The following is a 25,971-nucleotide window of genomic DNA, read 5'->3' on the forward strand; positions in this document are numbered from 1 at the left end:
TGTGTTATCCAAGTGTTGGTTCTGGTTTTTACTTTACTTTGCTTAAGAGGCAATGCAATTTCTTAGTTATATTTGTAACAAGCTAAAAATGACTCAAACTTCATATCTACATTGTCATATTTTTCCAAATGCCAGTTTGAATTTTTTTAACAAAGACTTAAAAATCCTAATGTTGTCCTTATTTATACATTTTCTGTACAAATATTTCTCACTTTTCCTAGGATGTGTGCTGAGTACATTTACACTAAATTTTATTGCCCCCATGGTCTGACAATCCAGTGTCAATCACTTTTAGATTATGGCCAAGTATTTCCAAGTCAATTGTAGTTTTAGAAGTCTTTCCAACTCTAGTGTATCTACAGACAGTTGTGAATATAACAAGTTATTCAGTTTAGAAGCATTTTAACCGGTTATTTTAAAGTTTACATTGAAATCTCCAGCTACAATAATTTTTTATTTCAAATTATTTAATTCACTAAAGAGTCTTTCTACACTGCCCAAAAATGACATAAAGTTGCCTGATGGGTAACGGTATATGCACATAGTGATTATTTTGGGCTCTTTAAATTTGCAAGCATAATATTCCAACTGTTTTTCAATGTTATTTATGATACTGGACTTAATCTCTTTGCATTCAATTCCTTGCTTAACATATAAGCATATTTCTCCATCTATAAAAGTCTCTACAGAAGCTACTAACAATTTTAAATCCTTTCATTCTAGCAGTAAAGGCTTGGTTTTCCTTTAACCAATGTTCACTCCCACACAAAACTGAAGTATCCTTTAGCTGATCAAATAAAAGTACTTGTAATTCAGCAATCTTACTAGTTATATGCTGGATATTCTTATAAAAAATACTATTGATTTTTTACCCTTGAGAACTGTCACAATGCTCACCCCGCTATTTGGTTGCTACTTGTCTTCAATATCTCACCCACTTCTCCCTCTGAAATTAGGAAAATAATAAACTTGCTTAAAAGCAAAAACTCACATGGAATTGATGGCATTTCCAGCAAAATACTAAAAGCTAGTTCTCAACAGATAAGTAAGATTCTCAGCCACCTGTGTAATAGCTCTCTGGAACAGGGCATTTTCCCTGATAGACTGAAATATGCTATTGTTATACCTTTGCATAAAAAGGGGGATAGATCTGATGTCAACAATTACCGTCCAATCTCCCTTCTAACAGCTTTATCCAAAATTTTTGAGAAAGTAATGTATTCAAGAGTAGCTTCACATATCTGTAAAAATGAAGTACTAACAAAATGTCAGTTTGGTTTCCAGAAAGGTTTTTCAACAGAAAATGCCATATATGCTTTCACCAGTCAAATTTTGAATGATCTGAATAACCAAACACCACCCATTGGGATTTTTTGTGATCTCTCAAAGGCTTTTGATTGTGTAAATCATGAAATTCTGCTAGACAAGCTCAAGTATTGTGGCATGAGTGGGACAGTGCACAAATGGTTTAATTCGTACCTAACTGGAAGAGTGCAGAAAGTTGAAATAAGTAGTTCTCGTAACATGCAAAGATCAGCACATTCCTCAAACTGGGGAACTATCAAGAATGGGGTTCCACAAGGGTCAGTCGTGGGTCCTTTGTTGTTCTTATTATATATTAATGACTTGCCATTCTATATTCATGAAGAGGCAAAGTTAGTTCTCTTTGCTGATGATACAAGTATAGTAATCACGCCTGACAAACAAGAATTAACTGATGAAATTGTCAATACTGTCTTTCAGAAAATTACTAAGTGGTTCCTTGTAAACGGACTCTCACTGAATTTTGATAAGACACAGTAGATACAGTTCCGTACAGTGAATGGTATGATGCCATTAATAAATATAGACCTTAATCAGAAGCATATAGCTAAGGTAGAATATTCCAAATTTTTAGGTGTGTCCATTGATGAGAGATTAAATTGGAAGAAACACATTGATGATCTGCTGAAATGTTTGAGTTCAGCTACTTATGCAATAAGGGTCATTGCAAATTTTGGTGATAAACATCTTAGTAAATTAGCTTACTATGCCTATTTTCACTCATTGCTTTCATATGGCATCATATTTTGGGGTAATTCATCACTGAGGAATAAAGTATTTATTGCACAAAAGCGTGTAATCAGAATAATAGCTGGAGTCCACCCAAGATCATCCTGCAGACATTTATTTAAGGATCTAGGGATATTCACAGTAGCTTCTCAGTATATATATTCTCTTATGAAATTTGTTATTAACAACCAAACCCAATTCAAAAGTAATAGCAGTGTGCATAACTACAATACTAGAAGAAAGGATGATCTTCACTATTCAAGATTAAATCTAACTTTGGCACAGAAAGGGGTGAATTATACTGGCACTAAAGTCTTTGGTCACTTACCAAATAGTATCAAAAGTCTGACAGATAACCAACAAGTATTTAAGAAGAAATTAAAAGAATTTCTGAATGACAACTCCTTCTACTCCATAGAGGAATTTTTAGATATAAATTAAGGGAAAAAAAGAAAAAAATATTTAAAAAAATAAAAAAATTAAAAAAAAATAAAGTTGTTATATTAACTTAAGTATGTTGTTAAATTAACCTAATTATGTCATGTATTGGAAAATTTGACTCATTCCACATCATTACGAAATATCGTATTCATGATCCATGGAACTAGTATTAATCTAATCTAATCTAATCTAATCAATAAAAAATCCTCATAGTCTGGTGGTGACACACTTCTTTCACTTGATGGGCAGGTGGTTTTTACTGCTTTGGGTGGTTTAGTTGATACTGTTGTTGTTGGTAGCAGTGGTGTAAGCTATCCTGTTGCTTCTTAAAATGATGATGACTACTGTGCAGTAAAGCATGCTGTTGACTGGGAAGTAGTATGTAGGAGAATGCCTACTAAGTTTATCGTGTCTCGAATTTCATGGCATAGTGGTGTCTTTCCCTTAATATTTGGATGTGGACCATGTTGTGTAAAGTGTTCCCTCTCAGAGGAATCCACAGATAAGAAATGTGGGTTCCAGAATACTTTGCAAATCTTTTCAAACTGCCTCTTGGTCTTAATGATTCCCTCATTCACAACTGAAGTGTTTACAAGGTCACCTCTGTGAGGAATCCCAATGATAATTACTGGTGTTCTACTAGTAGAGTTAAGAATTTCTTTCAAATTCTCTGTGGCTTTGAATAATTCATTTCTGTACTCATCATTAGTGCCCCCAATAATTACTGCATATTGTAAGAAACTGGAAAGATTTTCAATGTTAATGTTTCTTGTGATTTCTACCAAAGGTGCCCCAAGGCCATGTCATGGTTATCAGAGTACATCATTACATCAGCTCTGGAAATTTGCAGATGTTTGTTTGTAAAGTTTGCTGTGCCTGAATGTAGTTATGTCTTCCGTACAGTCTGTGTATTGAAGCATTTTTAAGAGTATGACTGTAGGTAGGCCTACTGCGTTTACTAAGTATTTCAGATTTCCCTGCACTCATTTCTGCCTCAATTGCATGACTGTTTAATGCTGAATGACATTTTTTCACATTGTTTCCAATGCACTAACTTCATTGACCTAACATGTTCACAGCTGTTACCATCTAAATTGTTATGAATGCTTTGTGTAATTTTTTAAGCATTTCAGAATACTCTTCACACATTTCCACATCACACTGTAGAGAAGTCAGTCCATTTTCCATTTGTCCACTGGCAAAAATTTCAGTTGCAGACTAACAACCTTCACACATAAACATGCTACACTCATAATTTGAGTAAGTTAATATCACCAAAACACTCTGTATGGTACCATTTTCGTAATGTAGAACAAATTCAGATTCCTTTATGAACAATTTTGAGACATAATAAACACTCTACAGAGTCCAAGACATTAGGTTTCTCTGAATTATTTATAAACAGTTCAATATTGGACACAATCTTGATGACAATGATTCATGGACAAGACAGGAACTGAAATTGGGGTAGCAAAGCAGAAATCCTTATCTTTGTTTTCAAATGTTCCATTACAGAGGAAAACTCTGGAGAACTGCCCCAATTTAATTTTTGTACCTCTGAAAAGATGACTGAAATAGGTATTAGTGTCAGTGGCATTGAGAAACAGCTGAAATTGTTAAAACTGAACAAAGCTACAGGGTTCGATGGGATCCCTATCAGAGTCTATACTGAATTTGTGGTCAAGTTAGGCTTTCTTTTAACAATGGTTTATCATTGACCCGTCAAACAAAAAACCATATCTAGTAGTACAAAGAAAGTGGAGGCCACACCCATTTGGTGGTGGAAGTGATCCACAAAACTACTGTCCAATATCCTTGACATCAATTTGTTGTAGAGTCTTAGAATATATTTGGAGCTCAAACATAATGAGATATCTCCAAGAGCATGATCTCCTCAGTGCCAACCAACAAGGATTTCAAAAATGTCAATCTTGTGAAACCTAACTCACACTTTTCTTAAAAGATATATTGCAAGCTTTGGATCAAGGCAGAAAGGTAGATGCAATATTTCTTGATTTCTGAAAAATCATTTGATTCAGTACCACATCTACACTTATTATTGAAATCAAGGAAAATCCGTGACTGGATTGAGGGTTTCTTGTTAGGGACAACACAGCAAGGTATCTTGGATGAAGAGTAATCAATAGATGTTGAAGTAGTGACAGGTGTGACCCAGAGAAGTATGTTGTGGCCCTTTTCTGTTCATATTGTATATTAATGACCATGCAGATGATATTAATAATAAAGTAAGGCTTTTTGTAGATGATGCAGTCATCTATAACAAAGTACTGTCTGAGAAAAGCTGCACAAATATTCAGTCAGGCAACTCACTTTCAATGTTTATAAATGTAAAATAGTGCACTTCACAAAAAGAAAAAAACATGACAGTCTGTGATTATATTATCAATGAGTCACAGATGGAATGTGTTGACTCATACAAATTCTTAGGTGTGACAGTTTGTAGGGATACGAAACGGAACAACCACATAGTGTCAATTGTAAATAAAGTTTATGTTTCTTTGGTAGAAAACCTGAAAAATGCAATCCATCTCTGAAGGAGACTGTGTGCAAAATACTCCTGTGACCCATCCTAGAATATAGCTCAAGCATGTGGGACCTATATCAGATAGGACTAACAGGGGTAATTGAATGTATACAGAGAAGGGCTGTGTGAATGTTCACAGGTTTGTTCAGTCCACGGGAGAGTGTCACAGATATTATGAAGAAACTAAACTAGCAGGCTGTTGAAGATAAATGATAACTTTCCTGAGAAAACCTACTTACAGAGTTTCAAGAACCAGCTGTAAATGATTACTCTAGGAATATACTACAACCCCCCTACGTATTGATCCTATAGGGATCATGATGACAAGATTAAATTACAGCTCCCACTGAGGCATTTAAAAAATCATTTTTCCTGCGTTCCATACATGAATGGAATGGAAAAAGCCCTAATAATGGGTACAGTGGTATATATTCTCTGTCATGCACTTCAGAGTAGTTTGCTGACTGTAGATGTAGATTTTGTATTATCCATACACCAATTCATCTAGATTCAAGGACTGAAGATGTCTCATAGTTGCATGATAAGTAGCAGTGCTCTTTGTAAACAGGCTTCTGCTCCTAAGGAAGATAGATAATTATTTTATGTGATACATACCAATGTGGTCCTGTAAATATTTTGCTTTAAATATGAGAAAAACAAGAGACATTTAATATATTTTAGAATCAGTAGCTTTTTCCTCCAAATTAGCGCCCACCCCCCCAATTTTTCTATTTTAAATTTAGCCTGATAAACAAAAATAATTTATTGAAGTTCAATTGTAATTAAATATTAATGCAGTTTCTAACAGCTGTTTCACTTTGATAATATGTTTTAATTCAACAACACTGAAGGAGCTCATCTATAATTGGACTAATGGATAATGATGAAGGTAAATCAATGTAAAAATGAAATACCTAAAATTAACTTTCTACATGTCTTTACAACTCTAATTTGCAATCTGTGATACAGATATTTTGTTTGTTAGAAAACGGAAAGAAGGAAGAAAGGAAGGAAGGAAGGAAGGAAGATTAGGATTTAAAATTCCTACAACGGATAGGTCATTACAGATGGAGCGCAAGTTCCACTGGGGGAAGGAAGTTTGGCCATTCTTTGTAAACAGCCTGTCCAGTGTTTGCTTGCATCTGCATTTCTGTCAGTCCATGACTTCCTTGTTAAAGCTTTTGTATATGCTGCCATCGAATACATCATTCATGACTTGCTATTTCTTCCTCCCTCATCTTTCCTTCTGTTCCACATACCATTCTGAGAGGCTTTTTACAAGCCTGTCCTTTTCATATATGGCCTATCCAGTTTCTTTTTCTTTTTTTTTTTCTTTCTTTCTTACCTCCACTTCTCTTACACATGTCCTTTTGAATATATTTTTATAAACTACTCCTTTCTTCATATATGTTCCATCCAGTTCCTTTTCCTTTTATATTATTATTAAATTAAGTAATGGTGTCTACTCCTCCACTTCTCACTGATCTTTTTTCATCGTATCTATCCAAGTTTCTTTTTTCATCCTCTGCCACATATGCATTGCAAAAACCTCTAGTCTTGCTGTATCCTCCTTCCTCATTGTTCACATTTCAGCACCATTGCAGAAGAAAACTCTTCCTGCAGAATGTCTCTTATGCCATTACTATCCTGGTTTTAAATCCTGTGCTGCACATTGTCACTAACTGTTCTGCTTCCTAGTCATTTAAAGCTTTGCACATGTTCTAGTTTTTTCCACTTAAAATTATCTTTACATTTCTATCTCCTGTTAGTGCTCTTATATTTTTGTATTGTTTTGATTCCACAGCTATTTCCTTCAACTCCAATGATGCCTTTTTTTATTCACTGCCAGAAAGAATCACGTCATATACAAACATCACTGACCATATCCTTCTCTCTCCAAATTTATAAGACTCCTGCTTTTCCAGTCCACTCACTTTTTACTTATAGGTGTAACCTTATCCCAAGCCACATTATCAAAACATGATGAATGCATAAAGTACAGAAAAATAAGTGAAAATAAAAAACAAGTAATATTTATGTGAGGAGTTCTATTATAACACGCGGTTCTATACCACTCTGCTAAATTTCATACTTCTTTTGGCGTTTCCATAGAAAACCATAGAAAAGCCTAAATCTGGTTATCTATGTAGGGATTTGAGGCACTGTCTATCTTAATGTGAAGCTAGTGTTACACACTGCCTTGTTCAGTATTTGTTCACTACATTTAAAAAAATTGTGTCAGTTATACAAAACCCTCTTAGAATAAAAGTGATAATAAGAAAATGTATTTTTGATTTGATACAATTTTCACATAAAGTGTACTTATATGATTTCATTATTTATTGTAACAGTGTTCTTCAGTGGTATCCATAAAGTCCATTATATGAGGTCTGTCGGAAAAATTCTGGAACATTCATAATTTCGCACAAATGATGTGCTGGAGCAAAATGTGGTTGGCTCCCTGCACATGCCTGTGTTTAATGTGTAACTGCCAGAAGTTTTATTGTTGTATATCTATTAGTTACTGTTTGGTGCTGTATTCAGTTGAATGGTGTGTCACACAGTTTGTGGTTTTTGAGATGGCAGAATTAGAGGAGCAACATATCTGCATTAACTTTTGTGTGAAACTCAATAAAGCCTTTACAGAGGCACACCAAATAATGAAGGAAGCCTACAGTGATGAGTATTTAAGCTGCACCCAGTGCTATTAATGGTTCACATGGTTTAAAGATGGTCAGATGGAAGTTAAAGATGATCCTGATTCAGGATGCCTTTTACATCTACCAATGACCCTCATGCCAGGAACATCAACAAAATTGTGCATGCCAATCAAAGACTGACTGACCAAGAGATTGCAGGAGAATCCAACATTTCAGTTGGATCATGTCATGAAATCCTGGCACAGCATATTGAAATGCATTGTGTTGCCACCAAGTTGGTCCCACGACTCGTGAGTCCAAAGCAGAAATCTATGAAGAGCTTTTAGATTGCAGAACTGAGAACAAGATGTACCTTAAGAGAATCATAAGTGGTGATGAGATGTAGGTCTATAGTTACGATTTTGGGTCCAAGATTCAATCTTCACAATGGATCAGGAAAGTTTCTTCAAGAGCAAAGAAAGCTCACCAAGTCAGGTCAAATGTCAAAGATGTATTGATAGTTTTCTTTGACTTTGAAGGGTTAGTTCACCAGGAATTTGTGCCACAGGGACAAACTGTTAATCAATCATACAATCAGGACATGTTGTGATGTGTGCAAAAAAATGTGAGAGGGAAAGACAAGTCATGGCTCTAGCATCGCGATAAGACACCTGCACATTCATCACTGCTGGTGCATGATTATTGCACAAAGAATGAAATCACTTTGCTGGTTCATACTCTGTACTCTCCAGACCTGGCTCTAGCGGACTTTTTCGTATTTCCAAAGTTTGAAACACTATTGAAAGGAGGAAAAGTTGCAACAATAAACAAGGAAAAAGAAAATTCGCAGATAGCACTTTGTATGATCCAGCAAGAAGCATACCAAGACTGCTTCTGGAAGTAAAAATGGCACTGGGTGTGGTGTATCAATTGTGGAGGAATGTATTTCAAAGGAGATCAAGCACAATAAGTAAAAGGTGAGCATAGAAAAATTTTGTGGACAAAGTTCCAGAAGTTTTTGAACAGAACTTATAACTACACAGATAAACCTCATATCTAAATTGTAAAATGCGATGAACATATAGAAATAAATTCCCATACAATATCATTTTCATCCTAAGAATATGCCTTTGCAATAGGTTCGTGAAGCCCATGAATTACAAAATCATATAATTTTTGTTGTGGGTGGGCACAATGATGGATTGTTGTTGTTGTTGTTGTGGTCTTCAGTCCCGAGACTGGTTTGATGCAGCTCTCTATGCTACTCTATCCTGTGCAAGCTTCTTCATCTCCCAGTACCTACTGCAACCTACATCCTTCTGAATCTGCTTAGTGTATTGATCTCTTGGTCTCCCTCTATGATTTTTACCCTCCACGCTACCCTCCAATACTAAATTGGTGATCCCTTGATGCCTCAGAACATGTCCTACCGACCGACCCCTTCTTCAGGTCAAGTTGTGCCACAAACTTCTCTTCTCCCCAATCCTATTCAATACTTCCTCATTAGTTATGTGATCTACCCATCTAATCTTCAGCATTCTTCTGTAGCACCACATTTCGAAAGCTTCTATTCTCTTCTTGTCCAAACTATTTATCGTCCATGTTTCACTTCCATACATGGCTACACTCCATACAAATACTTTCAGAAATGACTTCCTGACGCTTAAATCTATACTCAATGTTAACAAATTTCTCTTCTTCATAAATGCTTTCCTTGCCATTGCCAGTCTACATTTTATATCCTCTACTTTAAGTGTCTCATTTCCTAATCTAATTCCCTCAGCATCACCCGACTAAATTCGACTACATTCCATTATCCTCCTTTTGCTTTTGTTGATGTTCATCTTATATCCTCCTTTCAAGACACTGTCCATTCCATTCAACTGCTCTTCCAAGTCCTTTGCTGTCTCTGACAGAATTACAATGTCATCGGTGAACCTCAAAGTTTTTATTTCTTCTCCATGGTTTTAATACCTACTCTGAATTTTTCTTTTGGTTCCTTTACTGCTTACTCAAAATACAGATTGAATAACATCAGGGAGAGGCTACAACCCTGTCTTACTCCCTTCCCAACCACTGCTTCCCTTTCATGCCCCTCGACTCTTATAACTGCCATCTGGTTTCTGTACAAATTGTAAATAGCCTATTGCTCCCTGTATTTTACCCCTGCCACCTTTAGAATTTGAAAGAGAGTATTCCAGTTAACATTTTCAAAAGCTTTCTCTAAGTCTACAAATGCTAGAAACGTAGGTTTGCCTTTCCTTAATCTTTCTTCTAAGATAAGTCATAAGATCAGTATTGCCTCACGTGTTACAGTATTTCTACGGAATCCAAACTGATCATCCCCGAGGTCGGCTTCTACTAGTTTTTCCATTCGCCTGTAAAGAATTCGTGTTAATATTTTGCAGCTGTGGCTCATTAAACTGATTGTTCAGTAATTTTCACATCTGTCAACACCTGCTTTCTTTGGGATTGGAATTATTATATTCTTCTTGAAGTCTAAGGGTATTTCACCTGTTTCATACATCTTGCTCACCAGATGGTAGAGTTTTGTCAGGACTGGCTCTCCCATGGCCGTCAGTAGTTCCAATGGAATGTTGTCTACTCCGGCGGCCTTGTTTCGACTCAGGTCTTTCAGTGCTCTGTCAAACTCTTCACACAGTATCATATCTCCAATTTCATCTTCCTCTACATCCTCTTCCATTGCCATAATATTGTCCTCAACTACATCGCCCTTGTATAGACGCTCTATATACTCCTTCCACCTTTCTGCTTTCCCTTCTTTGCTTAGAACTGGGTTTCCATCTGAGCTCTTGATATTCATACAAGTCGTTCTCTTATCTCCAAAGGTCTCTTTAATTTTCCTGTAGGCAGTATCTATCTTACCCCTAGTGAGATAAGCCTCTACATCCTTACATTTGTCCTCTGGCCATCCCTGCTTAGCCATTTTGCACTTCCTGTCGATCTCATTTTTGAGACGTTTGTATTCCTTTTTGCCTGCTTCATTTACTGCATTTTTATATTTTCTCCTCTCATCAATTAAATTCAGTATTTCTTCTGTTACCCAAGGATTTCTACTAGCCCTCATCTTTTTACCTACTTGATCCTCTGCTGCCTTCACTACTTCATCTCTCAAAGCTACCCATTCTTCTTCTACTGTATTGCTTTCCCCCATTCCTGTCAATTGTTTCCTTATGCTCTCCTTGAAACTCTGTACAACCTCTGGTTTAGTCAGTTTATCCAGGTCCCATCTCCTTAAATTCCCACCTTTTTGCAGTTTCTTCAGTTTTAATCTACAGGTCATAACCAATAGATTATGGTCAGAGTCCACATCTGCCCCTGGAAATGTCTTACAATTTAAAACCTGGTTCCTAAATCTCTGTCTTACCATTATATAATCTATCTGATACCTTTTAATGTCTCCAGGGTTCTTCCATGTATACAACCTTCTTTCATGATTCTTAAACCAAGTGTTAGCTATGATTAAGTTGTGCTCTGTGCAAAATTCTACCAGGCGGCTTCCTCTTTCATTTCTTAGCCCCAATCCATATTCACCGACTACGTTTCCTTCTCTCCCTTTTCCTACACTCGAATTCCAGTCACCCATGACTATTAAATTTTTGTCTCCCTTCACTATCTGAATAATTCTTTTATTTCATGATACATTTCTTCTATTTCTTCGTCATCTGCAGAGCTAGTTGGCATATAAACTTGTTCTACTGTAGTAGGTGTGAGCTTCGTATCTATCTTGGCCACAATAATGCGTTCACTATGCTGTTTATAGTAGCTTACCCGCATTCCTATTTTCCTATTCATTATTAAACCTACTCCTGCATTACCCCTATTTGATTTTGTGTTTATAACCCTGTAGTCACCTGACCAGAAGTGTTGTTCCTCCTGCCACCGAACTTCACTAATTCCCACTATATCTAACTTTAACCTATCCATTTCCGTTTTTAAATTTTCTAACCTACCTGCCCGATTAAGGGATCTGACATTCCACGCTCTGATCCGTAGAACGCCAGTTTTCTTTCTCCTGATAACGACATCCTCTTGAGTAGTCCCCGCCTGGAGATCCAAATGGGGGACTATTTTACCTCCGGAATATTTTACCCAAGAGGACGCCATCATCATATAACCATACAGTAAAGCTGCATGCCCTCGGGAAAAATTACGGCCGTAGTTTCCCCTTGCTTTCAGCCATTCGCAGTACCAACTCAGCAAGGCCGTTTTGGTTATTGTTACAAGGCCAGATCAGTCAATCATCCAGACTGTTGCCCTTGCAACTATTGAAAAACCTACTGCCCCTCATCAGGAACCACATATTTGTCTGGCCTCTCAACAGATACCCCTCCGTTGTGGTTGTACCTACGGTACGGCTATCTTTCGCTGAGGCACGCAAGCCTCACCACCAACGGCAAGGTCCATGTTCATGGGGGGGGGGGGGGCGGTGTAGTGATGGGTATGAGCTAATAAAAATTTATTTGACAATGCCCTGTTCAGTTATGAATCAACTATCACAAATTGTGAATAAACTAACATACACATCTAGCATTACAGGGAAGAAGAAAATATAAAATGATTGTGACAGCTTGCTCACATACACGTCTTATGATGCAACTCTTTGGCTGGTTCTTTGGAAAAGTTAATATTCTCGATAGAAAGTTGAATGGTCCCAAGTATGCCAGCTTTGTCAGTTATACATTACCAGAATTGCTAGAAAACATTCTTCATTGTACAAAGCACATAGGATGTGCTAAAAACATGATGATTGTCCCTCATGATCTGCATTTACAGCATGCGATGTTCTGAACAGAAAGTTCCCAAACAAATAGATTGGCTGAGTAATATGCATCACTTGGCTGGTTCATTCTGTATATTTTTTCTTTGGGTAATAGTCTAGGAACTTGTCCACCAGTCTCTACAGTCAATGTGCAGAAACAAATGAGAGCATATTAGTATGAGATCATCACATCAGAAATGCTTGAATGAGCAAACCTCTTTTCTCTTCTTCTTCTCCTCCTCCTCTTCCTTCTTCTTCTTCTTCTTTTTCTTCTTCTTCTCTACAATGCTTGATGGGCCTTGACCTGCTCTAGGACATAGTTCCATTTGTCTCTCTCCAGTGTCTTGCATGCCAATCCTTTGTCAATAATAATTATTAGGTCATCTTGTATGTCATCCATGTTTTGGTCTTCCCTTGCTTCTTCATTCCATTGTTGCATCACTATTTTTGGGGGGTATTCTCATGATTCATACAGAAACCATAGCAGACCCATTTCAGGTAGTTTATTTTAATGAACTTTATGAATTCAAGATCTTTATATAATCTGTAAAGTTCAAAACTATATCAGTTATACTATACTCCACCTTCACTAGTCACCCATTGATTTTGTGCAATGCTTCCATTCAAAACATCCTAATATATTTACATACTAATGTGTCAATGTCTAGGTTTCTGAGCTGTATGTTTATATGGGGCATATTAAAGTTTTAGACAGTTGACACTTTGTTTTTCTGGACTTAAGTTGTTTGGCCAGACCATAATAGCGTTTGTTAGCTGAGTGGATGCTTCACTTTATTTTCACATTAATGTCATTTTGTGATATGAACAGGGTTCCCAAGTAGACAACTCCACTAACGGATTCTGTTCACACCTGTCAAATTCCAGCACCTTATTTAGTCTCATTTCTGTTGCTGCTGCCCCCAGTGCCTTATACGTTTCTTTTGCAGCTAGTTCTGCTTTTGCAGTAGTATCCACATCATCTGCATAAGTCAGAACTTGCAATGTTCTGTTGAATATTGTGCCTCATATATTGATTTGAACTGAACCTATTACTATCTCTAGTGCTATGTTAAATACCACATATGAGAGTGCATCCTTTTGGCTCAATCAACAGTTTGTCTCAAAGTCACATGTGCAGTACATGATTTTCTGAACAGAAAGTTACCAGACAAAGGACTGGCTTAGTAGTGTGCATCAGTTGGCTAGCTCATTCAAAAAAATTTTTTGTGGGTAATAGTCAAGTAAATTGTCTTCCATGATCTACAATCAGAGTAAGAAAACATGTGAGAGCACATAATGTGTATCAGAAATGCTTGAATGAACTAATCAGTCAAAGATAAAATAATTTCAAAATTTTTTAAATGATATGAATTTTACTTTTTAGCTGTAACAGTTTTAATGCACTGTTGCAACTCAGCTTTTATGGCTTTTAAAGTATATGATTTGATGTTATATCACAGAAATACATTAAAAATAGTGTTCTTGCAGGGCTGTACCACTCCTGATGGTAATATGCTTGAAAATGGCACAAAAGTGCAATAGCACAATAAAACAGATACAGCTAAGAGGCAACATGACATTATTTAAAAATCTTAGAAAAGCAGTGATCCCTTATCACAAGAAGTAAATTTCAGAAATGTGTCAGCTATGCAGATCATTGCTTTAAGCATTAAATAAAATGAAGTAAGACAAGAATTGGATCTAGTGTCGTATTTTAGATACTCAAAGAGGATAGGTATTAAGAAATGCAATGGGCATTAAAAAAAAAAAGCTGTTTTCCAAGTTCAGTTTCATTTAATCACAATACATCATTCAAGTGATTTTTGATAGCAGAACACATAGGGTTTTTGGAACCAAATAATCTGTTTGATCCATTTACTTGTCACATCAAAAATTGCATACTTATTGTAGAGATAGTTGCAATACAACAAACAGCAGTTTTTTGTCATAATTTAATAGTCCCTACCACATTTTTAAAATCCTGGTATTTGGGTTTCATTTTATGCTACATAATTTCTCCAGTTAATAAGAGCATCGAGGCATTTTGTACCAGATAAAGACAGTTTTAAAGTTTTTGTTCAAGGTAATGTTTTAGTTGAGTTGTGAGCAATTCTTATATGTATTACTTTTTTCTTGTATGTTATGTTTGACAAAGAAAAAAGATCACAAACTAACTATATAACTTTTTTTCAGCCAGCAGGAGACAATTTAACCATCAACTACGAGAACCATGTTGTACACCTCCATCATGCACAACCAACAGGACAGCCACACTCGTACAGTGATAAAGTGTCCATCCCCAATACCAACCAACATGGTCGTGATGATGGCTCTAGTGGTTATGGCAGCCCAGACTCTGAAACATTTGACACCCAGTGCAACTGATTTGGACCTATTTGTTCAGCTACATCAAGGTAGTAGCAGTCTATGTGACTCATTGTAAACAAACATTGGAAGACTGCTTATTTAATTTTTTGAAGGAAAAAGCAGAATATGGAAGTGAATGCCCAAAGTGCAGTGAAATGCCATATAAGTAACAGTTTATAACAGAGGAATGACTTTTGTATACTGTGGACTCAAACTGTTGCAACCAGTGAGTGGCAAAGTGTGTGATATTATCAGATGTGAAATGTATTTAGCTTTTCTTAGAATTACAAAATTTACCAATATATAAACTCGAGAAGAATCTGAAAAGATTTCAAGCCTCACCTTGTTATATTCAAACATTTTCCTGTAAAATAAGTTACTAGAAAGAAATCATTTGCAAAATATAATTGTAAATGACAAAAATGCAATATACATCAGAAACTGTAATACATAAAGCTAAAGAGACTGTAAAGATATTTTTACACATAGTTTGTGAATCTGTGCTAGTCGATTCGCCAAATATGAAACTTTAGTTTCACGTATCCTTATTAATGAAGTATACGAAATTAAGAAAGAATATAATGGAGATCAGTATCCTCATGTATACCATGTAGTGGCCAGTGACAAAATAATGAAAAATTTACTCAGACGTGTACAGTATAATTCAGAGACATAATAAAATATTTCAATCAACTGTGTAATTAAATACAATGTGCTCAAGGAATCTGTGCAAAATTTGGAAGTATTGTCACTCTGTACTTTTTAAATGTCAATGTTCCAGTAGGAGAAAGCTTAAACAAGTGAACTACAGTGATATTATATTACACTTAATGAAATATAAGGTCATGACTTCACTGTTGCCCTAATTATGCTCCAACATGGCATGTTTAGTCCAAGAGACTCCAATGACTGGGCAAGAATCTTTTGTTATTGTTAAAAATCTGGGGAAAATTATAAAACTTTTCAGTTGTGAGTGAAGGTTGACAGGAATATAAATGGTTTAATATATGAAGAAATAATTGTGAAAACCAATAAAATATTTTCTTCAGGCTTTTCTCATTTTGTTTACTTGCATTAATATGGAGTAGAAAAGCTGTCAGAGGATGTTTGCAAATAGGAAGCTATGATGAAGTCTTTGCATTCAATGAATTTTATCAGAGTCTTGAACTAAAACAAATGTAAATGTAATAAACAGGCATCTTGTAACACTCATTAAGAGTATGGAAAATACAACGGTAATAATAAGTCCCAGAATGATAAGGGACTTTCCTGTAGGAACTACAGCAGCAGTAAAAATGGAATCGCAGGGAAAACTGATTCACCCTAGGTTCAAAACAAAAGTTCACAAATAATACAACTGACAGCAAAGCCAGTGTAAAATACCTATTGAAAATTTAACACTATGGCTTTCTGATTGTCAAACCAGAGACTATAATATGATCTTTGTCTTTTAAAATTTTGTTTTTAGAAGTTTCCCATAACCTTGTCCCCTCCCCCAACAATCCCCTCTCCTCCACACTGACTCAAGGCTTAATGAACAAGTAAGTAAGATAAAAGGAAGGTAGAGTTTAGAATCTTGAAATAAAATTGCAATTATAGCACCAGACAAATGACAAACTAATTCTGAATAGTTCTCCTCAGAAGAGCCATAAGGATCACACTTTCCTGTGGAAGTGGGATTGTTCATGTAAATATGAGGTTGGAATTTAATCAGAAGCAGATTTATGGGCGCTAAGCCAGCCATTGCAAACCTAAGAACCATAGTAATCTACTCACAAGTAATGTGGCAAGTAAGACTCATGCCTTCAGTGCTAACCAATGTGTATCTCAACAGACCATGGTTCCTAATTAGTAATCACTGGTGTTGCCACTGGGCATAAACAGTCAGTAATAACGTGCATGGTTATAGAAATGGGTGAAAAATTATGTTCTGACTAGTGGATGCAAATTAATTGCTGTGTTCTTGGTGAATGATAGATCTAACATAATATGTTTGTTTTTCTGTAACTGTCTGTGGTTACAAACTGGATACAGTAGGCACATTATTCTAAAGTGGTTTATGCAAAAGGATGCTTTCAGGAATTACATGCATAAATAAGTAATGTGTGATCCCTATGCTTTTTCATGAGGATGTGGTTTTGAAGAAGTGTGCATTTCAGAACAAGTTGGATGATGTTCATCTTCTGGCTGCACTGTTTCTATATACTGTGGATTAAATTAGCACAAGGTTACAGTTTATCACTGTCAAGCCTACTGGGCCATGAATATTTACAATAATAACCATTTACTGTTTCATAGAGGCATCTATATAGCTTTAATATACCTTGCAACATGGTTCTGAATTTTTATATTCACTTAGGTCTGTTATTTCTGAGCGCTGGTAGGTGACATCAAAAGGCCAACTTGGCAATGAATCCCTTTTTTTTGTTTTCCAGAAATGTTTAAAAAGGATTGGGTACAAAATAGAGCAACCTGTCGTCTGCAAGACAAAGCTCACCAATAAACCAGTGGTTCATCAATATGCTTGTTAGCATAGTCTCTTCTGTCCACAGAGAAGATATGTTTGTCTGTTTTTATTTTCATGCAATCTTAAAGAATAGATAACTCCATTGAATTTTACATATTAAGAAAATAATCTCAGACTTTCATGCCTGGTTCAGATGGAAAGTTTCTAGTTATGTATGAGTGTACTATGTCTTTCTTTTCTTCTTCATTAATTTCCTAGGATATGACCTTGCTTTGAAACAACAAAATAATGATCCTATCTGCTTATTGTGGTGGGTATAATATAAATGGAAATTAAGATAATGATCCAAATCTACTTACTGTGATGGGTATGAAAAAAGAGGAAATTGCTTGTGAATTGAATGTATAATCATTCAGTTATGCCTCTTCAACAAATGTAACAGAATTCATATGATTACGGTCTAACTTCTATTGTCAACTTACAGTTTCAAGGGAGCATAGCCTTTACAATAGTTAATTTTCTTTGGAACTACAATGAATCACATTTTTTCTCTCATTAACATGTGGAATATAGTGACACTCACTTGCTAGTTCCTCGAAAAGAAGAAATGTTTCACAACTTACATAATTTGATTGAATTATTTTCTTGTCATGTCTTTTTTAATGAATTGAGGAAAATATCTTGCCGATTACTAAAACAAATATTTGCGTGGATGTAAAACAGTTTGTGAAAATTAATTTTGTTGACAACTGGAATTTATGTATGCAAAAGGAGATGCCAAAGAGCTTTAGGCCTTCTTTCAGTACTTAAACTGGAACTTACATCAACTGGTAAAAGCAGAGTTTGATGTGAAACTGACTACATGTACAAAAATTTTATACTGTATAAATTTCAAAGCTGTAAGACCCCTAATCTTGAAGTGTCAGTGTGTTGTAAACATTGTGTTTATTAATATCAATTTTGCATTTTAATTGAACATTTATTAAGGGAGGAAACCTCTCGGTCAGTTTCAGTGACTGCTGCTTTTTTTATCCTCACTTTCTGTGATTGTATAGCTTAAGTCTGTTATACTTTCCACAAAATTTAAATATGTTTATACAATAAAGTGGAGCTAAGTGCACTTTCCTTTCTTCCATTTATTTTCGGAAAACACTCTCTGTAAGTTTTTCTGAAAATTAAATGTAAATATGTTACCATGAACAAAGATGAAATAAATGTTGTCTTTTGTTACACAAATGTTTCCACACAACTTAATGTTTTTATTTCTGAATCATATTCATTTTTTATGCCAGGAAGTTTTCACATAACATTGTTGGGATGAACACATTATTACATGGAAATGGAAATGAGCGTCTGGTGTCATTGGCCGGGAGGCCCCTTGCAGGGCAGGTCCGGCCGCCCTGGTGCAGGTCTTATTACATTCGACGCCACATTGGGCAATCTGCACGCTGGATGGGGATGAAATGATGATGAAGACAACACAACACCCAGTCCCTGAGTGAAGAAAATGTCTGACCCAGCTGGGAATCGAACCCGGGCCCATAGGATGGCAATCTGCCACGCTGACCACTCAGCTATAGGGCCACACATGTTATTACATGATTAAGTGTAAAGCACTACAAAATTGTTACAAATGCATGTTCCATTTTTCACAATACGTGAGCTGTGTGGTTGTTTTAAAACAAATATCCAGTGCTTAATCTATACTGCATGAGTCATGAATCAGTGACAAATTTGGTGAAAAGGAAATCAGTCATTCTCTTATTGTTGCAGCCTGCAACATATAAAAATAAATAATAATCATGTTTTCTTCTAGTATTATTCATTTTCAAATTGCTATATTTTCCAGAGTATTACATGTACAAATTTGACTGAACCCTCTGACAAGTCAAACAACTCTTTGAACATTTGTGTCAGACTTCTTTCAATATATTTAATATCTCCTGTTAGTACTATTTGGTATAGGACCCACACACTTGAGCTATATTCTAAGATGTGATGGCCAAGTGTCTTGTAAGCAGGTTTCTTTGTAGAGTGACTGCATTTTCCTAGTGCATTACCAATAAACTGAAGTCTGCCTTGTACTAAACCTGCAGTTGATCCTGGGTGACCATTCCACATCATATACCCACAAATTGTAACGCACAGGTATTTACACAAGTTGTGACTCATTGGTATTGAAATCATAGGATACTACTTTTCTGCATTTTGTGAAGTGCACAATTTTATATTTCTGTACATTTAAAGCAAGTTGCCAATTTTTGCATCTCTTTGACATCTTATTGAGATCTGACCTGATGTTTCTGAAGCTTTTATCAGACAATGCTTCATTAAAGATAACTGAATTCTTCACAAAAAGTCAAAAACTACTATTAATATTTTCAGAAAGATCAATAATATGTAGCAGAAACAACAGGGCTCCCAGTACATTTACCTTGTGGTATGCCTGAAATCATTGCCATGTCTGTTGATGACTCTGCGCTCAAGACAACATACTGAGATCTTCCTATCAAAGGCCTTCCATCCATTCACAAACTTTTTTCAATACCCTATACAATCGCACCTCTGTTAATAAATGTGTGTCTGGTATTGAGTAAAAAGATTCTGGAAGTCAAAACACCCTGTATCCATTTGTTTGCCTTGATCCATGGCTTTCAGGATGTCATGTACAAGGTGTGATCAAAAGGTAATGCAGTTGTATCTATACAACCAAATATATTGATCCAAATCATACAATCTATTAAGATTCATCAAAGTACTTGCTTTGAGCAGTGATTCCACCATGACTGGTATGCTTTCTGGAAGGTGGTGTCTGGAATTTTCTTTAGAGCATGTGTTATCACCTTTTAGATGTCCTCAGTGGTATAAAATGGCACCCTTTCATCTTTGTTTTGATGTGCGGAAACAAGAAGAACTCTGATGGTGCCATGTTGGAACTGTATGGTGGCTGCAGCAGCATTGCCAATTTGTACTTCGCTAGGAACTCCTGAATCAACAGACCCGTACGGCACAGTGTGTTGTCATGATGCAGCACCCGCATTGAAGTGGGCATGGGCCTTGTGTAGGTAATGTGATCTGCTAGTCTTTCTAATATTCTGAAGTAACAGGCTGTTCAGTCATTCCTTGGTGCAAACTCGGAATGGATCAAGCCTTTCACATTGAAGGTGAGAACATGGTTTTCGTTTTTTATTTGTTCATTCTTGCTTTCTTGGGTTTGGAATATATGTGAGTATGCCTCTTTGAACTTTGGCATTTCATTTCTGATTCATACCCAAAAACCCACCTCTCACAGCCGGCGATGACATTGTCTAAAAAGCCTAGGTCTTTTTCCAGCTGTTCCATAAGTTCTGTCATGACCTCCAAATAGTTGAGCTTCTGTTTGTCACTCAACACTTTTGGAACCAATTTGGCACACACTTTATGCATGTTCAAAACATCGGTAATGATGTTAAACATAGCCCCATATGACATGTTTAGCTCATCCGCTAGCCACCAAAGCCTTGTACATTTGTTGGCATTCAGAAAAACACACACACACACACACACACACACACACACACACACACACACACACACACAGAGAGAGAGAGAGAGAGAGAGAGAGAGAGAGAGAGAGAGAGAGAGAGAGAGAGAGGTTACATTATCAGGTGTTGAACTTGTTGACTGTTTATCAGGTGTTGAACTTGTTGACTGTCATCCAGAGCCGGCTGTATCAATAACCTGTTCCCAGACCTCGTTAAATTGTTTTAGCCTCCTGGAAACTTGTGAGTAAGACATCGCAGACCCTGCAGGCCTCTTGAATCATTTTGTAAGTTTGAGCCAGAGGGTTTTTGAGTTTTGAACAAAACTTGATTCAATAGCATTGTGTCTTGAACAACAACAACGCAAGCAGTGAACAAGGGTTTACGCAAACAATGATGCTGACAGTTCCACAGTTTGAAGCAGACTGTGGAAGGAAGTGCTGGAAATCTGATGCCCCCCCCCCCCCCCCCACTCCACCATTCCTTGCCATCAGGGTAGTGCTCTGGCCAATAGGAGCATGAGGAAATGATCAGTTGCACTACATTTTGATCACACCTTGTAAGAGGATTCTGTATGATCCATATTTATGGAAGCCATACTGGTTACCATGGATATCATTCAGTTCAAGATACCACATTACATTTGAGCTCAGCATATGTTCCAAGAGTTTACAATAGATTGAAATCAATGGTATTGAACAGTAGTTATGTGCATCAGTTCTGCCTATCCTTCCTGCTGACAGGGTTTGACTTGTGCCTTCTTCCAGCCATTAGGCATAGTTTTCTGTTTGAAGGACCGATGTTATATTACAGTTACGATATGAGCTATCTCAGCTGCATATTTTGAATAGGATCTGATAGGGATTCCATCAGGCCCTTAAGCCTTGTTTAATTTTTGTGATTTCATCTTATCCTCCATGCTATGTCACTCATGTTCACAGTGGAATGAGAATTATACTGGGGCTGTCCTTATATGCCTTCCTTAGTAAAGGAGCACTTGAGAAAAGAATTCAGAATTGCTGCTTTTGCTTTGTTGCCCTTAATTCCTGTTCCTGCGCTATCCATGAGTGTCTATAAAATAACTTTGTTACAACAGATAGCAGTAACATATGATTAGTCTTCTTGGTTTTACTAGGTACATATGTATCCAGTCCTTGGTCAACTGTTCCCTTAAACTTGAGCCACAGTTCTCTTTGTGCCTTTCAGATGTGGCATAACTGCCTCTTTATATTTTACTGAATATGTAAATTGTTCTACTTGTTTCAGCTGCCATTTCTGTACTCTTTTTTTTTTTTTTTTAATGTTCTTTGTTCATAATCAAACCAATCTTGTGACATAGAACACATTCTAGATATGGCACAGTTGGGTTTTTTATGCAGGTGGGTGGCTAAAGAATCATGTTCAGTAGCTGAGTGGCATATGGCTATTGATTCTCTTCTTGGTCCATCGCATACTACTTCGTTGTCCATGAGGTTTTTCCCTCACATGAAATTTTATTGAATCATTTTAATTTTTCTTGACATGTGTTGTTAATGGTGCATTTTACTGAGAAGTATGGCATTTTAATTTTTCAAACTGTTTAATTTTTGTGCCCTTTTTGACTAGAAAATCTGCTGTTTCATTACCATTAATACCAGTGATAAGGTATCCACTAAATTCCAGTTTTATTTTTCTTCTTTTGTAGAGATTTAATTGGCCTTCTTTAGTCTGAATAGTTTTTATATCTTGCATGTTGATAAGTGTTAATATTGTTGCTCTAACATCACAAAATATGTCTGCTTTGTTGAATGTGTGTAAAAAGTTGTTTAACTGACTTATTGCAATTCTGATAGCTTCAGCTCCACCTTCAATATTTGAGTGGTGTGGTTCTAAGGTCTGGCAGAAAGAGAGAATTTTTCTGTATATTCCTACACCAATGTTTTCTTCTTTTTCCATTGATGAGCCATGTGAGTAGAAGGGGAACCACTGCTCTTCGGTGTATCTCAGATTTATTGTTTCCAGTACCACAGTTTTCACTATCAATTTGTGTGTTTCACTTTTTTTATAGTTACTCATTAAGTATTTTAATTGAGGAAGTGTAACTGTAGAGAGTGAGAAAATAAATTCTTCAGCATCAATTTCTCGCAGCTTATGTTGTGATTTTATGTCTTGTAGTTTTTGGATTACGCCAATCGATGTTTTAACTGTCTTCTATTATTATTGTTATTATTATTATTTCTTTCCTTTCTCAAATGTTATGTCTGGTTAAAAATGGAAAGTGATGCAGACCTTGATCAAGTGTGACTTCCTTTTAACTGTACGGTATATGTTACATTGCACATAGGAACTTTCGGGTAATTAACATGTATCAGTAATTACAGATTTCTGTAGTTGTATATATACCTATGGATGTAGCTGTATTGCATTGATGTACTGGCGGATATTGTGTGGTATGACTCCTGTAGTTCATAGTTATTATTATTGTTATTATTATTGTTATTATTACTGTTATTATTATATGGATCTTTATTTTTTAGCTATTTGATATGACTGGATAGCCAAATCAATTTCTCACATTGAAGTAGTTGTAATCTTTGAATACTTAAGTCAATCCAGATAGAATTCTCATAGATCCTAAAGATGACAATTTGCTCCACCAGTTAGTATTCTTAATGCCTGGTGTGAACTGTCTCAAACTTGTTGTATTGCTAGTATCAGCTGTTAAAAGTGCTTCACTACCACATTCTGAAACTGGTCTTACGTAGGTTTTGTAGGTATTGAGGAGCAGTGTTTCTGAACACCCCTGTTTACTACTGGCTAATCTCTTCAGTATGCTGATTCTGTTTTTTGCTTTCTCAGCAGTTTTATTTATGTGTGTGTGCCAGTTTAATTTTTGATCCATACATGCCCCCAAATGTTTAGTATGTTCAGAATGCTGTATATTTTCCCCTTCAGTTTTTATTTTTGGATGAGAGTGACATAAAATATTCAATAGCAGATTTTCTGAGTATTTATTGCCATAAGGTTTTGATGTTGCTGTTCTTGAAGTCAGTTTATCACTTGATTCATTATATTTTCTTTTGTTGTTTGGAAATGAAATACAGATAACATCATAATCTGCATACAGTGTGGTTTTTACTTCTTGTGGTGAAGATACATATGAGGAGAGATCATTGATGTGAGTGTTAAATGATGTCAGATTGGTCACAGTACCTTGATGAACTCCCTTCTTAGATTTATTATATTTACTTAATGTGTTATTTATTTAGTTGCACATGATCTGTCTTGTGTGAGGGCATACATCCATTTCAACATTCTCTCAGAAATGTTTAAATTTTGTATTTTTTCTAGTGATTTTATTCTCCATAATGTGTTTTGTCCATATTATCTGGTGTTTCTCATGGTTTCTTGTCTTGTTGCTGCATCTGCCTCATGTGCCCTAATAAGTTTCATATGGATGTCCACAAACAGATGACGGCAATTTGTTGCCTTTGGATATATCTCCATCATGAGCAGTCTTCTAAAATATTTGTTCCAGGTAGTTTTCAGAGAAAACATTTCATTTCATAATAATTTCAAGGCCTGTCATGCTCACCATTTGCAGAAGTGCTGTTACCCCAGTCACTTCTTGGATTATTTAAGTCTTCTCCAATGACAGCTGGTGAATATATGTATTAGTTAGCTGAGAATTTCTGTGAAGGTTTTGATTACAGCTGGAGGTGAATCTGGTAGTTACCAGAAAGACCCAGTTACATTTGTTTTACTCTTGATACTGAGTCTCACCGAAACAATCTTGCATCCAGCTTCAGTTTCTCAGTGGATTTGAGTTTCTTGTTTTCTTTGACAAAGAAACCATCTGAAAGTGCTTCCATTTGCCTATCCTTTAAATATACACATAGATTTACCTTCAAATTTCAGCTTTTACCCTGCATTTTGTATCTAGCATTAGGAGTGATTCAAACTCTAGCATTTTTGTTGTGAATGCTGCAGCAGCTGATTAGTAAGATTTTAATCATTTCATCAGGCAAAAGGAGGTGGGGGTTGGGGGTGGTGTATTTTTTTGAGTGTTATGCTGACACTTCACTCCTACAGCTATCATGATTTGGATCAGATGGAGCTGCCAAAGCTCTTGAGTGGACTCTGCATACAATCAGCCACTTGGGTAGCAGCGTCTGAGGTATAGCACACCCCTGACCATTTAGGGAAACCATACAGTTCTTAATCTTATGACACAAGTCTAAGAAGTCACAGCTTAGCTCCTCACAGAACCTTTAAAGTTCTGGGGTAGGGTGGACAGTCCTGTGCCAACCTTTTCATCTCAGAGTACCACTTACAACCTACGTCCTCAATTATATGCTCTATGTATTCCAATATCTGCCTTCCCTTACAGTTTTTACCCCCTGAAGCTCCCTCTGGTACCGTGAAAGTTATTCCCTGATGCCTTAACAGATGTCCTATCAGCCTGTCCCTTCTTCTTGTCAGTGTTTTCCTTATATTCCTTTCCTCACTTATTCTGCAAAGAACCTCCTCATGCCTTATCTTATCAGTCCACCTAATTTTCAACATTCTTCTGTAGCACCACATCTCAAATCTATATCTGCATCTATACTATGCGAAGCACGGTGACATGCATAGCAGAGTGTGTGTCCCATTGTACCATTTCTTTCATGTATGGAGCACGGGAAGAATGAGTGTTTGAATACATCTGTGTATGCTGTAATCCTTGTAATCTTCTTTCTCAGGATAGTTTACGATTGTCTTCAAGAGTGTGCCATTTCAGTTCTTTCAGTATCTCTGTGACATTCTTCTGTGGATTAAACAGACCTGTGTCCATTGTGCTGCTCTTCTCTGTATACATTCAGTATCCATTGTTAGTCATATCTGCTGTGGGTCCCACCCACTTGAGCAATATGGGTTGCACGAGTGATTTGTTAGCATCTCTTTTGTAGACTGATTGCACTTCCCCAGTATTCTACCAATAAACCAAAGTTTACCATCTGCTTTACCCACGATTGAATCTACGTCATCATTTCATTTCATATCCCTACAGGGTGTTACTCCCAGGTATTTGTATGAAATGGCAAATTCTGACAGTGACTCATTGATATAATAGTCATAGGATACTACTTATTTTTTGTTTTCATTTTGTGAAGTGCAAAATTTTACATTCTGAACAT

The 25,971-nt window shown here is 36.3% G+C and overlaps 1 protein-coding gene across 1 annotated transcript in view; it reads left to right on the plus strand.

Moving 5' to 3' along the window:
- LOC126413279 (LIM domain only protein 3-like) overlaps positions 1-18,412 on the plus strand; it is a 111,790-nt gene extending 93,378 nt beyond the window's left edge. Inside the window, exon 6 of the mRNA XM_050083180.1 lies at positions 14,654-18,412. Coding sequence (XP_049939137.1) covers positions 14,654-14,845 — 192 coding nt within the window. The 3' untranslated portion in view covers positions 14,846-18,412. The remainder of the gene's footprint in view (positions 1-14,653) is intronic.
- The last annotated feature ends 7,559 nt before the right edge of the window (positions 18,413-25,971 follow it).

Source organism: Schistocerca serialis, chromosome 7 (genome assembly GCF_023864345.2).
Source record: "Schistocerca serialis cubense isolate TAMUIC-IGC-003099 chromosome 7, iqSchSeri2.2, whole genome shotgun sequence".
Lineage (NCBI taxonomy): Eukaryota > Metazoa > Arthropoda > Insecta > Orthoptera > Acrididae > Schistocerca > Schistocerca serialis.